General features: G+C 44.2%; 1 protein-coding gene across 1 annotated transcript in view; it reads right to left on the bottom strand.

Moving 5' to 3' along the window:
* Positions 1-17,169, bottom strand: part of Col22a1 (collagen type XXII alpha 1 chain) — a 236,740-nt gene that overhangs the window by 121,374 nt on the left and 98,197 nt on the right. The window contains exons 22-23 of the mRNA XM_028773262.1: positions 16,125-16,178; positions 5,889-5,942 (exon numbers count right to left, since the gene is read on the bottom strand). Coding sequence (XP_028629095.1) covers positions 5,889-5,942; positions 16,125-16,178 — 108 coding nt within the window. The remainder of the gene's footprint in view (positions 1-5,888; positions 5,943-16,124; positions 16,179-17,169) is intronic.

The raw sequence follows: 17,169 nt of genomic DNA, 5'->3' as shown, positions 1-17,169 counted from the left end.
GATGATCTTCAGTGACTAGCTAGTGAAAATGAAGCCTTTAGTGTTTGAGAGTGAAAAAACAGGCCTAGAGAGTTTGAGGGCCTTGCTAGAGGTCATGCAGAGTTCTTCTCCAGGTACAAAAGAGGTATATGCATCCTGAAGGGTCCAGCTGCTTCAGAGTCACCTAAATTGGAAGTTATACACACAGAGACCAGAGCTGCCTGTTTAAACTCCCGAGTAGCAGGTTAGGATCAAGTCCCTAAGGTCAGGGACTGGTGTGATGCTCAGTAGTGCAGATGTCTCTAGTACAGGATCATTCCATGCCACCAACCCCGCCTGCATCCCCCTCCACTCTAGCCCTATCCCTGTTGTTGTGTACATAACATAACAGAGAGGAGGCACAGTGTGCATGGGAGACATAGAAAAGAAGGTAGAAACCCGGAAGAACTGCCAGAAATGGGCTCTCCATTTTACCAGCTCTACTCGTTTCAGACCCCATACTGATCAAGTGAGGCAGCCCTTTCCACTCCAAGCTGTGAATGTGGAAAGGAAATGGGAGTTAAATCAACTGGGAGTCCAGGCTGGAATAGAACACACCGTGGTCCAGTGCCCCTCCCAACCCAACCGGAATGTCAGTCTGGCCATCCTGCTAAAGATGCCAGTCTCATGCTCTTCTTATTGATACATTCTGCCACTTACAGAGAGTTTAGAATGTAAAGACGTCTTTGATCCCTCTGAGTCCAAACATTTAGCACCTGATTCTGCTGTTCACACAGTAGGGAGTTAACAAAGGTTTGAGGAGGTAAGTGGAGAAGCACTGGGAATGTCCTCAGGAATAAAATCTACCTACTGCAACAGCCACGCTGAAGAAGAAAGAGTCAAAAGCAGCTGGAAACAGCTGTTACAAAGTCTGGAGACTGCTACCAGGAGATATCACATAGCCTCCAGCATCCATTACAATTTACAGAGAGCATCTTGCAAGTTCAGTTTGGGGGTTGGGGTAATGCAAAGCAGCATTCAGCCTGCCCCAGGGACCTGCTCTGGCCTTTGCTGTCTTCTAATGGTACTGATGCTTACAAAAGGCAGCAGCTTCGCATGAACAGCTGTCTTGCCTCTGGTTCTTCTTTCTATTGAGCCTCTTGTCTTTCATTTTTCCATGGATCCATAAGTGAAATGTGGGATTTCAGGGGACAAGGAGGCCCCTTATTCCCCCTACTGCCCCTGCCAAAAGAAACCCCTTGGAAACTAGAATGCTCTACAGTCCCTTCCTTTGTTACATAGAAAGATTTTAGTGTCTCAAGGAAGGACTGGAACAAACAGAAGATGGAGATTGACATGCAGGACGCCGCAGTGTCTGCAGCTTCTCAAGATGCTGCTGCCAAGCAACTCATCTTCTCTGGGCTAAGAGGTGAGCCTGCTGGGATTCGTGTGAAAACTTAAGGCTGGAAGCTGAGGATACGGTTCAGAGATGTAGCACCTGCCTGACATGCACAATTCCACACCACTGCAAAACAAAAAGACAAAATGTCTGTGGCTTTGGGTACCCTAGATAAGATCCTAGATGGTCTCATGTGACCTCAGTGGATTTCACTAAGAACCTTTATGCAGGAAAATTTCAGAGCCTTTATCACACCAAACAAAGACAGAAACAGAGACAGAGACAGAAAGAGATAGGAAGAGACAGACAGAGAGACAGAGAGACAGAGCGGGTATATGCATATTCCTAATTTTTTTCTTTAAACATTAATGAAAACATCTAGCCAAATTAATCAGACTATTAACGAGTAACACATTAGCCAATAGATATAAATGTTGACAAAATCCATGCCTGTTTGTATTACCATTAATGAAAACAACAAAGTAATTACTCTCCATATTAATTAATTAATCAACACACTAATTATTAATGAAGAAAACATTCAATCCCCATATACTGACTAAACAGCTATCTGATGCAATTAGTAGCTACAATGATGATATGTAAGTAGCCAATTAATCTAATTATTATTAATAAAGAAATAGCAAATAATTATTTCTACCACAGTAATTGCAACCGTGGTACACTTATTAAGTTGATTCGAATTTGAAGACACATGAAAATTTCCTGCATAAATTAACCGAGCAATCAAGTTAATTCAGTGTGCAGCTGGGACATGTTTGAGGGAAAGGTATTCACAATTTGTGTTCCCCTCGAGGTGTAACTATGATCACCGCCCATCTCAGGGAATTTCTGCACAGTTCAAGGATCCCACCCAGGTCTCACACCAGCTCTGTCCCCTGATTGTACATTCTCCTACCCAGGGGTCTTGATTCCTCACCGAGTGCCATACCACAATCACCTTTGCACAAACGTGTAAATGTGGCTGGACTCCAAAAGGACTTCCACTTTCCTTATGCTTCTTGTGAGAGAAGATTCCTGCATATGACAGCATGGATGAGTGGCTTTGACTGTGAGGGCCTACTGTTTTCTGAAAAGCCTGAAGAAAATTGGCAATCGTGGCAAAGCTGGACTGTCTCATTCAGTAGTGCATACTGCAACTGATATCAAGAATGGAGCATGACACTAAGTTGGTGATGCCACAGACAGCGTGCCATCCTCTTCTTAAACTCAAGAGCAAATTCCTGGGCAGTGCGACTGGACTTGCGTTTATGTGAGGCTGCTTTCGATATCATTTCCTAAGAGAATCTATGGGGCTGTAATTAAATAATTAAAACACAGCATGTAGTGTCACCACAGGCGGTATACAGCCATCTCATGCTGCACTGCTGTGCAGTCCTAACACAGTGAATAAGTTTTGCAGGCTCCTACCCAGATTTGCTGAAGATTTTCTGGTTAGAAAACAGGATTTTACCATTAGTTGAAATTTTAAGATTAACATTTGAAAAGCTCTACGCCTTTCTCACTATTTAGAAATGAAAAGACAGACTTCATTGTGTGTGTGTGTGTGTGTGTGTGTAACCAAGATTGGCTCAAATACTTGTAAATAAGATCAAAAAGAAAACCGTACAAACTTGCCCATTGAAAACTGTAATGTAGGGCTGACAGAAGGCTCAGTTTTTGCGGCTGCTCCAAAGGACCTGAGTTTGGATCCCAGCCCCCATCTTAGGCAGCTCACAATCATCTGTAACTTCAGCCTCAAGGGGTCTAACAACCTCTTCTGACCTACACTTGTGCACCATACACACACACACACACACACACACACACACACACTCAATCAATTTTTTAAATATATGGTTGCAGTTTTTAAAAGATGAAAATCAAAGACTCAGTCAGTGACATGAATTTCTGAATGAAGCAGTTACTACCTGAATTGTGGGAACCGGCATGGCTGTGCATTATTTATCCACTTAGGGGGCAAACGGTATCATTAGACACAATTTACAATATATAGATAACTTGTAGCTGTAAACATTTAGTGCAAAGAAGGTACTCACAAAACTGAATAATTAATAATAATAATAATAATAATAATAATCCAGCAAGTAAAATAAGGTCCCAAAGAGGATCGAGGAGGATAGCAGCTGCCCTGGGGTTGCTCATGTCCTCAGACCCCATGATGGACTCAGCCCATCACCCACAAGCTACCCAGCCCACTGAGTCCAGGAGCTTTCAATTTTCCTCAGGAGAAGCTACATTCCACTGACAGGCAATTAACCAAGACTAGATGCAATGATGTGTGAGCACTGCAGTGGTGTTTGATACCTGCAGGAGGAGCTAACCACATGTGTCTGCCTTCCCTCTGCCCTTGCATCTCCTTCAGGACTTTGCCTCCCGACACAGAATCAACTCCAATTTTGCCAGTCTATGCAGGAGCTCTCTTAGGGCCTCCCGAGAACAAATATCCAATTCGCAACCCTGTACTGGTCTTCTCTATTCATCTTCATTTTTAAATGATAATTTGACATCAGGAGGCTTTGGGGGATCTACAGAGGGACTATCCCTCCCAGACTAAGCTGATTCCTAGACACAGCTAAGTAGGTTCCTAGAGACAAAGTTTTCCTGTGCAAACTAACAAATCCCTGGTCCAGGTTTCCATCTACTGTCTTTCATCAGGGTCTTAAGAGTCTGGACCTTTACAATATCCCTGGACCAAATTGCTCCAGGACCAGAGCCCAGTAAATGGAAGAGCATCTAATCACCCGAAGAGTGCTGCAACATTTCCAGCAATCCAGTGCTCAGTTGCTGCAGAGCCTTCCTTACTCACTGTGCTTTTATTGAAAACCACAGTAAATGCTCTTACCATGACCATCCAAGGACCACCATAGGACTCCCACACACAGCTTCAGACACACAGCACTCCATGCTATGAGAAACATGATGTAAAGAACTGCCTTACCAGTGGCTTCCATTTCTCATCTGTTGGTCTTGCATGATTTGATACCAAGAGAGCTAAGAGTTACTAGAAAACACTCTCTCTACCCTAGTCTCCTCCTGTCCCATTAGCATGTGGGTCCCTTAGGTGACAGATTCTGACCACTTAGGCTTTCCAGCTCCAGAGTAAAGTTTGGTACACAGCAGGTACTTGGAAGTACAGGCTGGATTAGGAATCAGTGAACCAGATGGGGAAATAAACACAGTAGAAAATAGTGACGAGCCCAGGAATGGTGGGAGATACATGCCAGGAAGACAGAGGGGGAATGGCAGAGGATCAGAGTAATATGCCATTATGTAGGTATGGCTGGCCTTGTGTCTGACATCAGAGAGAACCCAGTGTACCAGGAAGTACCTACTGTAAGCACCATAATGCCCTCTGACCCAACATGGGATAAAAGTAAATTCCATAACACATCCAGGCACCATGTAGTATCTATCTGCTGTGAATCTCACATGGCCTGGTTCTGAACCTAGCTCCTATGTGAGTTGGGATACATCATGCACGGCAAAGCTACCATGCAGAGGCTGGTGATATATGCCTGGATCGCTCAGCTCAACACCTGGCATCCAGTGAAACTCTGCCAGATGAAAATGTCCTTGATGTCAGATGTTAACACAGAAAGAAAGGAGTAGACTTTACAGTTAGAAACCAGAAGTACAATAGAAAAACATTTACAGCTGAAAATCATTTTGAAGAGCTGAATTAATACTGATATTTTTTTTAACCTTGGAGATAAGGTCTCACCATATTTCTCAAGCTAGACTTGAACTCCTGGGCACAACAGATTTTCCTTCTTCCAAAGCAGGGAGGACAGTGTGTGTCCATGCTAGAGGGACTGTTGGTGAATCCTGTATCGAATCCTGCTTCATCTCCTTTATCTCAACCCATCTTACCTTATTGCTCTTTTTGAATCAGTGAGTCATTTGGTAGCCTAGGCTGGCTGAACTCACCATGTGGCTCAGCTTTTACAAAGAAGAATGAATATGACTTAGGACCACCCTTTTTAGCTTTCTACGTGTGCATTTGCATTAGTAACATTTTTAATTTATTAGTGCATATTTGTTAGACAAAATGATGGATGCCATGTTCTTATTTTTGTTCAACCATATAATGTCTTTGACCATATTTACCCCCACTACCTTCCCTTCTCCTAACCTGCTTCCTCTAGTCCCTTTCCTCTTTCCAAAGAGTTCTATTTCTTTTATACAGTGTGCTCATGTGTGAGTGTGAGTGTGTGTGTATGTGTGTGTGTGTGTGTGTCCCTGTTTGTGCACATATATGCACATGTTATCAGGGTCCCAAAAGAGAAAGAGAAGAGTCTACCTTCCTTTACTGTGGTTTTTTTTTAATTTGGAGTTTGGAGTTTTTCATTTGTTTGCATTTTCAGGAAAGTAGATGTAACTTATTGTCATTCCTTTTAATCCTCCAATGGTGACTACCAAGATGCCAGTCGCAAGCTAAGAACTGCTCCCAGGCCACTGAGTCAGAGAAAACAGCATTGCTATGGGGAAATGAAAAGGCAGTCCTTACCTGTGGTCCCAGCGCTCCTGGGGTTCCTGGTGGACCCACTTCACCTTTCTTCCCCTGAGTGCAAAAGAGAAGCCAAAGTTAACAGTGAAGCATCACACCCAATTCTGTGACTTCGAAGCCCTTGGATTTCTTGGTCTCCTAGGTCTGCCTAACCTGTCTGATGGTGGTCAGTCACTCCAGAGAAACTGTATGAACAGACATGAATCTCCCTCCCCCTTTCTTCTCTCATGTCTCACCCCCTCCTCTACGCTTCAAAACGATTGCATGGTCCCTACTCCCTTCATGAGCCTTGCTTTCCAACAGTCGTTTCCCTGAGCTGCATCTTACAGGAGGATTAAGGATGCCTCTGCCTGCACCTTGTACAATCACAGTGTTCACTCTATTTATGTAGACAGTTCCTCATTTGTGGGTTAGCAGGTCACTGAGTCTGTTTGCATCCTTCAGTGGTACGAATCTGTGCAGTGAATGGACTACATCTTTGATGAGTTCATGAGGGCAATCTCCCTGATTACACCCAATGTTTGATATATATAGGCATAGCTGGCTTTGTCGCTCCCTGGACCCAGCTGTGGTACTTTCTCTTTGCTCCTTATTTTCTTCTGTCCCTTACTCTCTCTACCTTCCCTTTCCACTTCTCTCTCCTTGCTGTCATCCTTTCTTCCCTCCTCTTCTTCTCCTTCCTTCTTCCATTATCCTTCTCTTCTTCTTCTTCCCATACCACATGAGCACTTGAGACTCCTCAGGTGAGTGGGACAGCTTCACATACTGACTATAATTAAGGCATAGAACTGGGGGAGGCAAAGGAAACAAGCATGGAGCCTCAAAGGGTCTGGGTGTCCTGGACAGAGCAGAATCATCCATGGAAGTCCAGGGTTGAAAACAACCACACTGTTTACTGTGTGTAGGCTCTGAAGCACACAGGTGATCAAGTGGGGTCTGAAGACAGAATAAGGTTGGTCAAGCCAGTATGCTCAGCATATTTCATCCCTCCCACACATCAGCTCACCCCAAGATTACTGCAGTAACCCCAGACAGACAGCTTCCCTTACTGCTTTTCCCTTTATATTCATAAAACATCCACTGAATTCCTTCTGCCCAAACATCACAGTGCTACTTTAACTCAGACCAAAATTTTTATGTCCCCAGCTTGCCCTGCATGATCCTACTCCTGCACTTTCATCTCATTTCATTGGATCTTCCTCTACATCCAAGCATGGTGGCCTTGCCCCTCTGCCTTGAACAGACCAAATAACCAAACCCCAATGCCTTTTTCTCGGGTGTTCTTCCTGCCCAGAGAAGCTTCTCCAGAGACCCATCTGTCTCTGTTCAAAGGCCCTCTCACCTGACTGTCTCCTCAGAAACAATATACCAACAGCACTCTCTTCACTAGCTGTGCCTCCTCACCCTGCAGGACCTCCTTAAGTTTGTGCTACCACCAACATTCCATTGATGTCTGTGTTTATTTACTGCCTTTCTGCCCTACTGGGACACAAACCATTCAGAAGCAGTTGCTGGTTCTGGCTTCATTTGCAATCTACCTTGAGGGCCCAGAACAGTACCTGGTAGTGCATGGTTGCTCTGTACACATTTGTAGGCTGAATAAACTTCATTTTAGGTGGATGTGAGCGACTTGTGAAAACCCTAGCAGTGGGGAAAACTGTGTGGGTCAGTGGTAAATTATATCAGAGAGAGGGAATAATTCTATGTGACAATGTTTTATCCAGCCACGGCCCTAGAGAACTTGGCCTGCAGGGTTGCATAGAATGATGCCAATAAGCATCAAAAATTAGTTTCTTGACACTTACTAGGTAAAATCAAAATGTGGTCACAGAGACCTTCAGAAGTAAGCCATGCCTTAGATTCACCTGGTCTCACCTTGCATGAGACCCTGCTCTGGTGACAGTGGACATTAAGAGGATGATCATGAACAAAGCCCATTCCTTCTCCTCAGGGAATGGAATATGGACATTTTCAATATTCTACCTGGACAGACGTCCTTCCTCTTTCCCTAGGTTATTTCACAGAAAGTAGCTGGTTATTTACAAGATTAATTCAGGACCAACCCAGCATCATTCTGTTGATAGGAATGAAACACTGAAAGGGTCCTAGGAGGAAGGACAGAGGACAAGGAAGGATGTGAAAACCTGGCTGTTGGTTGAGAAGAATACGTCAGAGTGATTCCTCCCTGCCTGCCTGTGCAGGGTGGGGGAGCGAGAGGCATGAGTCCCTCTCACAGACAGGAGGTTGTGGGGTCTCTGCCTCCTCAGCAGGCCATTAGAGGAGGACAAATCCCTCTGATGAAATGAAAATGAGCTATGTAGCAGCTGTGAGATCAGGAAGGGCTCCCTTGCCTGGATGTGAACTACAACAATCTAGAAGGGCAGACAAATGTAGAGGTTTGAATGAGAAATCTCCCCCCCCCATAGGCTCACATATTTGAACACATGGTGCCTAGTTGATGGTGTTGTCTGGGGAGATGGAGGGGGTTGTAGTCTTGCTGGAGGCTAGCCTTGCATGTTTATAGCCTCACGCTAATCCCTGTTTTTCTCTTTGCTGTAGATCTGCAATCAAAGCTGCGGAGTACTGAGCTTCTTGCTCCTGCTGCCATGCCCGCCCTTTGCCGCCATGCTTTCCCCACCATGATGGATCCTCAATGCTCTGGAGCCATGAGCCCAAGTAAACTCTTCTGTAAGTTTCCCTGGTCATCGTGTTTTATCACAGTATCAGAAAACAAATACGAGACATGATGTCACGTAAGAAGCTTATGGCCAGAAAAGAGAAAGGCAAAGAAGCCTACCAACTAACTTCCCTACCATTAGGTTTTTCAGTACAGAGGTAAAAGCTTAGGGTACAACCAGGGATCAGAGAAGGTCATGAAAATGTGTCCTCAAACTACCATCATGAAGCTGCCTCTCTCCTGAAAACAGAATAATCTTCATCATCCATTTAAGGGTAGCCACACTGTAGTCACCTGTGTCCCCTGAGGACATGCTGCTGACATCCCAGCACCCATAGCCACCAGGTGCCTCCCAGAGATCTCTTACTCCTTCCCTTGTGGCTGAGATCATCTCCTCTAGCACCCATTGGGCCATCTGTGCAGTAGGTCAACCCTTCTAAGGGAAAAGAAGCTGAATCTAGGCTTCGCACCTCGAAAACATCAGAGGTTCCACATCAGGTATAAGACACACTGGAGCTGTTTGTCCTGAAGATCCCATACCCAGACATCCCCTGCCCTCTTTTCTAACAGCATTCAGTAATAAAACTCCCGGTTGAATTTTAATAAACTTGTTCTGTGCCCTCAAGGTAGAAACCAAGTAAACCCAGAATCAGCTGGGAGGTTTATCACATCTCCAGCACAGGACCCTTAGGCCTTAGAGACCATAGCCATACCTCTGCCTATGCAATACCTCCTCCCATTTCAACTTGACAAAAATCACAACCTGGGGCAACTCCACTTCCTCCAGGAAGGCCCAACAATAATAAAAATTATAGGCAAAACAGGAAAACACATTTGAGATACACATTCCCCACTATCATCTACAAATGAATGAGTTCGCATCTCAAGGGCTGGGCACAAAGCCCTGAGCAGCTGTGTTAGCTTCAGCTGAAGCCAGGGAGCAGCTGCTGTGCACTTCCTGAGTCTGACGGGTTCTTCTGGAATAAAGAGTGATTTTACTAACTAGGTCTGCTTCCTGAAATTCTAATTTTCTTTTCTTTCAAACTGCAGCCCAGCACAATATCTGGATAAGTATTGGCAATTTATCACAAGGGCAGATTGTTCAATGATTCTGGATGCCAAAATGTTAAGCAAAACTGCTATTTTCAGGGCAGCCTGTTTGCCCATGCAGAGAGGAGAGGCTGATAAATTCTAAACAGCAACAAACCTAGCTAGGATGTATTAACACAGCCACTGGCGGAGCCATTAGCATACAAAAGGCTTGGCTGTGCCTGTCAGCTAATGTGTGCCTTATGGTCTTTTGCTCAGCTCTTTTCCATGCCTCCAAATGTCTAGAATGATCATTTCCCACTGTTTGGATCTGAAACCTGGTGTTCTGGGACTACTTAGAATGTCCTAACAAAACCCTGGCTCCTGGCCCTGGAATGAATCAAGCAGTAGCCTGTGGCCCAAACACTGCTTCCATCTGGTCCAGCAGGAAGTTTTAACAATGGAAAGTGGAACAAATGCCACCAAAACTGCCACTGACAAAACCTGACAGAAGTCAGAGCTGGTGCGTCTCACGGTATATCGGCAGTCATGAGACCTCAGTGCCAAGGGAAACAGATTAAAGTGATACACATCTGGGGAACCACACAGGATGTACCTGATTGGAAAGTAAGATCCCCAGTCTCTCTACAAGTTGCTCATGGCTGAGGAAACAGCTCAGGGTTTTGTTCTCTCGGATGGGAATAACAAAGCTCAAGTTGTAAAGAGGGTGGAGCCAGGCAGACCTGGCTCTGATCAACCCTATCTTAGAGTGACACTCTGGGTGACCTTGGAGACTCTGACACATTTCTTCAGGTCTTGGATCCCTAGTTAGTCAACTGAGACTAAGCTACCATACCCCATGGTACTTTGTAAAAGTTAAATGACAAACGTGAAAGGAGAGTTGGGGTGGGGAAACGGCTCAGTGGGTAAAGTGTTTGTCTCCTAAGCATGAAAACCTAAGCCTGAACATCAGTAAATTAGCACTAGTGGAAAGAGACAGACTCCTGGAGCTCACAGACCTTACAGTGTATCCAATGTGTCTAATACAATCGAGGAGCCTTGTCTCAAATACCATTGCAGAGGAAATAATATATTCAGTGGAAAAATGCCTAATATTGACCTCTGGCCTCCACACACAGATAAACTACTAAACACACATGCAGAGAAAAAATTGCAAAGTTGTAGTCCTGCCTTGCAGTGACCGCCACCTACTTGTTTCCACTTCCTGTGGGCTCTATGCCTGCAAAAATGTATGCCATTTGAAGAGTGGATCCTTGTGACATTAGTCAGTAGAAAACAACGTGGGCAGTGCAGTGAGTCTCTATCATGAGGAGAAGGGGAGCCACAAATCTGAGAGGGTCATCTCTTTAGTTCTCATTAACTGATGAGGGAAAACCAGAATATGTTAAAATAACCAAAAGGGCTGGAAAAGGTTGCTGTGAGCTTATGCAAAAAGTAAAGAACAGAGATCAGAAGGAGTTTGGGAAGGGAACTGGCTCCTCACTGTGGATTTCCAGGACATCCCATCCTTCCTCACGATTCAGTGTTCCAAATTTTATACTTAGCTGAAGTTCTTGATACATTTTTGACTTGTCAAGACAAGATCCCTCTAGGACTCAGTGCAAAGAGCTAGGTGACACCCAAATTCTTTCCTTCCACACTGGACATTCTCCTGACTAAGGTCCATACCCAGGTGAACAGACACCGGTCCTGTGTCCTGCCCTTCTCCATACCACACAGTCATGTGTGTGCCCAGAGACTTGATTCCACATTTGATTTCACTTTTTCTGGTACACAAATTACCCAAGACATTACCAATATACACTACTGTATATTCTACATAATTCTATATATTGGATAAGTTTTTCACGCATATATAAACTTGTGTTTTATAGGTGTGAAACACTAATCATGCAGATGCAAAACTAAGAAAAGTTCTCACTCTTTTGGTTTTACATCCTAGTGGTGAGAAGACAAGTTCTCAACAAGAATCATATCATCAAAGTTCTAATGGGACTGGTGTCTGGGGGTGGACAATAGCTTTTTGTTTTTAAAAAGAGTAAGACTCCTGGAAGCCTGGAATAATTTCTTGGGTCCTAACTCCAGCTGACAATAGTTTCTAGCTCCTCCTTACCTTCTAGATTAGGCAAATTGGTAGACTATGACAAAGTGCACCATATCTCCCTCCACCCTAGGCAAGCACTCCTTATCTGCTGCGCTGTAACAAGGGGCCAAGCATCAATGCAGCCTAGGTACCAATCCTCTGCATTCACTAGGCCATTGGACAAAACCATCAGCTTTGTCTAAAATGAATGCATTTACCTTGCCAAAGATTCTGCTGTCTGCCTATGGCTAATCTCTTAAAAAAAAAAAAAGGGGTACAGATTCCTTCCCCTACTTGATATTTTAGTCTGTCTCCATTCACAGGTCTCTATGCCTGGCTTTTTAAATTGGTCCCATTCCTTCATGAAGCCTGAACATGTGTCCTGACATTTAGGAGTGCTTCTTGATGCTTCTTCAATGGAAATCAATGGGGAGGAAATGACAGGTGGCAAGTAAGAGAAGCAGAGAGACAACTTTTAAGTAAGTCATCCTGTCTCAGGCGTTCCTGACTCAGCCAGGGACTAATGTCACAGGAAGCTGCTTCCAAGCCCAACAACATCTCAATTGGCTGTTTCTTTTTTCCGTTTTGTTGCAAGCATTAAACTCAATGATCACAGCCAAGAATGGTGAGCAAGTCAAGACTATCAGAGGGGCAGAGGCTTCTGAATACCCCAAGTCACCACTTCTAAGTCACTAGAGGCAGCAGAGCAAGAGACATACCCTCAGTTCTCCCAGGGCACCCTGTAGCAATCTCTTACTTTTTGCTTCCCTCTGCTAGACCACGGCCCTTCAGAAACCACCTTCTGCCTTTTACCCAGTCTTCTCCCTGCCCAGACTATGAACTAGGCCAGGTTGAGACCTCAGTGACTTCTGTGCCTTCCATGTCTCCCTCTCTGGACTGGGCTTTTATCTTATTATTTGGTCACCAGTGGGCTCCTGACTGATGGTCTCCCTCCTCCCTGTAATTGTTTCCAAACCCAGATAGATGGGTTTAGAATGCAAGTCTGGCTCCTCACTGTGGTAGCAAACATCACAATGAGCAAACACAGTCAGGCACAAAGAAGTCAGAACATGCTGAGCACCGGGGTAAATATTTGATGAAATTTCAAGCAGATTTGGGTTGGATAATGGTATTACGGTTCAGTTTCTCATAAAATCCTTTATCTTTTGGAGACAGGGTGCTGAAATATTCATATGCAAATCGTGGGACTAAGAATTGCTTCCAAACTCAAGCCCAGTGGTGGGCAGACTGAGTGTCGATATAAATAAAACAGACTTTTCAATGACTTCATAAATGTTGAAGTGGATATGGGGATATAGAGGTTCACTTAGTTATTCTTTCAACTTTTGCATATCTTCCTATAATAGAACATGGTGAAGGCAGCCCATATTGCACACTTCAAATGAAAATGAAAGCCACAGTCCTTCAGAGGCCTCCAGGGCCGAACACTAATTGTTCTCAGGTTCTCTTACTTCACTTCCCCTGCTCAGACCCTTGTTGGCTCTAAGGATGTCTTACTCGCCTAGATATGCCAAGCAGCCCCTGCCCCAGGGCCCCAGCTAAGGCTGCTCATGTCCTTTCCACAGCTGTCAGCCTGGCCAGCCAACTCATTGCCTGAGAGCCTGCTCAAGCCCATCATTCTCTTTGGGACCTTTCCACATCAACTGCTTAAACACTGACAGCTGTGTCTGCATCCCTCCGCCTGCCAGAATATCAGCAGTATGAGGGCGGGTACCCTCAGTAGACCATCACCACGCTAGTCGATGATTGAAGAGTCATTTGTTGAAAGGATAACTTCTAGTAGAAGGAAAAAGAGGAAGATATAAGGTTAGGGTAGGATGGGTAGGATAAAGGTGAAAAAAAAAACAAGAGAAGAATGAAAAGATATAGAAAGGGAAACGGAAGGGGTAAAGTCTTCAGGACAGTTTCAGCAGGACTAGAACAAGAGGTTATGAGGCTCTTTGGGATTTTAACTGATTCATGCCCAAACTAAAGAAGTGTCAACGACACTGCTGGATGTGATCCATGCACAAAAGTCATAGTAACTCCTCTCTGTGGAACACTTCCTGTGTCCTATAACCATCTTCAGCATACCATTAACTACAAAGCTGCAACAGACAGCACCTGCTCCCACATCACTCACTGGAAGGGCAGCAGCCTTCTCTAAGCTGGGCTTCCCTTCTCTTCTGAATATCTCATCATCTTTATCCATCTCCCCCAGGGACCTGATCTAGCTTAGCTTTAGGGGACTTTGAACATCAGACTGTTGATCCCTACATCTTCTGGGCAAATTCTAAGACGGATCGCAGAATACCTACGCAATGTCAGAGCTTAACATACAGTGTGGAAACAGGTGATAAAAGCAGGCAGGCTTTGGAGAAGTATGTGGTCTTCGGCAGGAATACCTGAGGGGCCGTTGAGCAACTGTGTTCTACAAGGGTCTAGCCTTGATTTACAGTAGCTATTGCCAGATCTGGCACACAGTTGGGGCTTGCTACATTCATGTCTCATTCCACTCCAGCCATAGCTCTACCCTACCCTCTCCATTGTTTTGCTTCCCTTGAGTCTCCAAGTCCCGTTCTCTAAATCTCAGGGCTCAGTTCCCAAGTCTCTTAATCCGTGGTAAGACTGAACTAAGTCAAGCTCACTCTTTATATGTGGTTGATGTGGCTCATAGCGTTTAAGCGCTTGCTAGCACGGCAGCAACTGATTTGGGAAGCACACACAGTAGGTTCCAGGCAATCCCAGACAATAAAGTGTGGGCCTGACAAGCCAGCTCCCACAAGATGTTCCTTCTCCACTTGGTGAGTAAATTAAAGATGTGAATAGAAATTGCCCATAGACATCGTTAGGTAAAGAGTTCTGTGTACCATTCTAATATTGTATCGGGGAAAGCAGCAATGACAGTGACACATAAACACTAAGTATTTAATATGTGAACAGAGTTGCCTTAAGATTGCATGTTCAGAGAATAAGAGCCCCGACACAGGGACAATTTACTTCCTATTCTGAGCTTCCTTTCTCACAGAGACTCAGCCATTACGAGGCTTCAACTCTACAGTAAGAAAGCAACAGGCTTGCAAAGACCAGGGGGCATTCGAGGGTCACATAGCATGGATGTCAAGTCTATACACTTATTTCAAAGCCTAGGCTCCTTGTACTGCAGAGGAAAAAGCAATATGGTAACTACTTCATTTGGCTGACAGGGTAAATTGAAACAGGCTATGGCTGAGTATCCTGAATGTGACCCTCTTTGTCTCCTACCCATAGTGCTTTGGACACATCTTGCCACGTATCCCCTGGACTTTATAGTGAGCTTCTACTAGAATCTTAGAGGTTCAAGAGGTTCAACAGAATTGATTGACAGTTCACCGGTAGTCAAGGACAGGTAGAGTCTATTGAGTGACAAGGTTGCACATGATTTCAGGATGAAAGATGTGAAGTATTGTAGGCCCAGCTCTCTTAGTCAACCCACGGCATACATACATATAAAACCATCCTCCAAAGGAGCTACATAAACTTCAGGCTAAATAGGGCATTAAAGTAGGAGAGAAAATGCCTCCATCAGATGCCAGGACCTCTGCCCCAACCCATAGGTCAATTGCTCCATTGCTTCTGGATGCAAACCTGCAGAGTAGAGAAGCTGATTGTGCCAGGAGCTGTCTGCCTCACTATTGGATTTATTTAACCTGTGGAGAGCTCTATGTGGAAATTAGAAAAGAGAGCACAAGCTTCAGAGTTAGATTCCAGCAGATGTACATGAATTCTTCTAGGGACTGCGGATGCAGAGCTGAACTTGAGTCCTGGCTCAGTTTGCCGTGAAACATCCAGTAGAGTATCTGGCTTGCATATGCTTCTTTAGACCTCTTGCTGAAGATTGTTACATTATTCCAGGAGTGTAAAACTTTACATATGACAGCTACTAAATTAAACTAAACTTAATTACGTCAAATCGACTACCATGAGATAAAATGTTCAATAACGATATAGATTTTTAAATTAAAGTTGTATCATGTTGGCAGATTGCAACCTTTGTCTCTATTTTCTCTTATACTTTTCTCCAAATTAAATTCTCACATCATCTCCTGTTAGAAGCTCTGGCTCATGCTGGCCTGGGTCAATCACTGATCCTTGAATTATATACCCTGGTTAGCTTCTTTCTTTCAGGAATTCCTATTTCTTAGGAGTGTGTGTCCCTATGCACCAGACAGACAGACAGTCACAGACTCTTCTCCACGTCTCCAAGACCCAGATCAAGGCAGAGAATAAGGTATATCCTCAACCAGATTAACCAACTAAGCCTAGTCTTTCAGTTTTCAATATTCATGGCAAGTCCCTGAGGTTGAAGAAGCTGGATGAGGAGATTTGAGTCCTCTGTCGGATGACATGCAGTGGTGGCCACGCAAAGGGAGCATGGTTTACTTACTCGGAGACCTTGAGGCCCTGGAGGTCCATCTCTGCCTTCTGGACCAATCAAACCCTTTGGAAAAAGAAGAGAATGTTACATGTGGACTTCCACGGCATGGCATATGCTCTTCCCTCTCACTCTCATTGAACAGGAACATGTCACTGCATCCAAATGGGAAATTATGGGGTCAGAAGGGAAGCAGCAATCCATGATCTGCCATCTACCCTAAAATATACAGACTGACTGATATGAGCTTTTAAAACATGTTTAACCAAAAGACATGAGCGGTGTCATACACTTTGAGGAAAGCACAGTAGGAATGATATGGCTAATGTAATAGTTTGCATAAAGCACAAAGAGAAGAATCCCCTAAACCAAACTGTGTAACTCTTAAGTATGTCCACTCTTTCCATATTTCTGCCTCAGAATAAATTAGCTTGGGTTTTCTGACTCTTAGGAGAACAAAAGGCAAAGTATTAAAGTTAGTACAAATAGAGCCTGGAAAGATGACACCATTTATAGAGCATCTGCTGCTCTTGCTAAGGCCATAGGTTCAGTTCCCATGACCCACATGGTGGCTGATAACCATCCACAGCACAAGTTTAAGGGAATCCTATCCCTTCTTCAGACTTTCATAGGCACCAAGCATACATGTAGTGCATTTACATACATGTAGGCAAAACACTCATCCGTATGTAGTAAAAATAAATCTTAAAAAATTAAAGTTGGTCCAAATAAAATTATCTAAGAAAGGCACATGTCAATTAGAGAAAGATGTTGAAGGCTGTAAATTCTGTGGGACCTTTAGGGTGGGGGTCACCAGACATTGACAAAGCTCCATCATGTCTTCTAAATAGTGGAGATGTTGTATTCATCTGCTAAGTACTTGAGAAGACTATATGAAGAGTGGACCCTCAGGCCTCAACACTCCATCATAATTGTACAGAACATGTGAGACCCTCAAATCCAGCTCTGGCTCTGTCACCACATCCTGCTGAATTTTGTCCAGAAATGTCTTCCTTGAACTTCTTATCTTAAATAATCAGTATCACATAGGCATGGT

This window comes from Grammomys surdaster, unplaced genomic scaffold (genome assembly GCF_004785775.1).
Source record: "Grammomys surdaster isolate TR1022 unplaced genomic scaffold, NIH_TR_1.0 224, whole genome shotgun sequence".
Classification (NCBI taxonomy): Eukaryota; Metazoa; Chordata; class Mammalia; order Rodentia; family Muridae; genus Grammomys; species Grammomys surdaster.
This window is presented reverse-complemented; position numbering and strand designations above follow the sequence as displayed.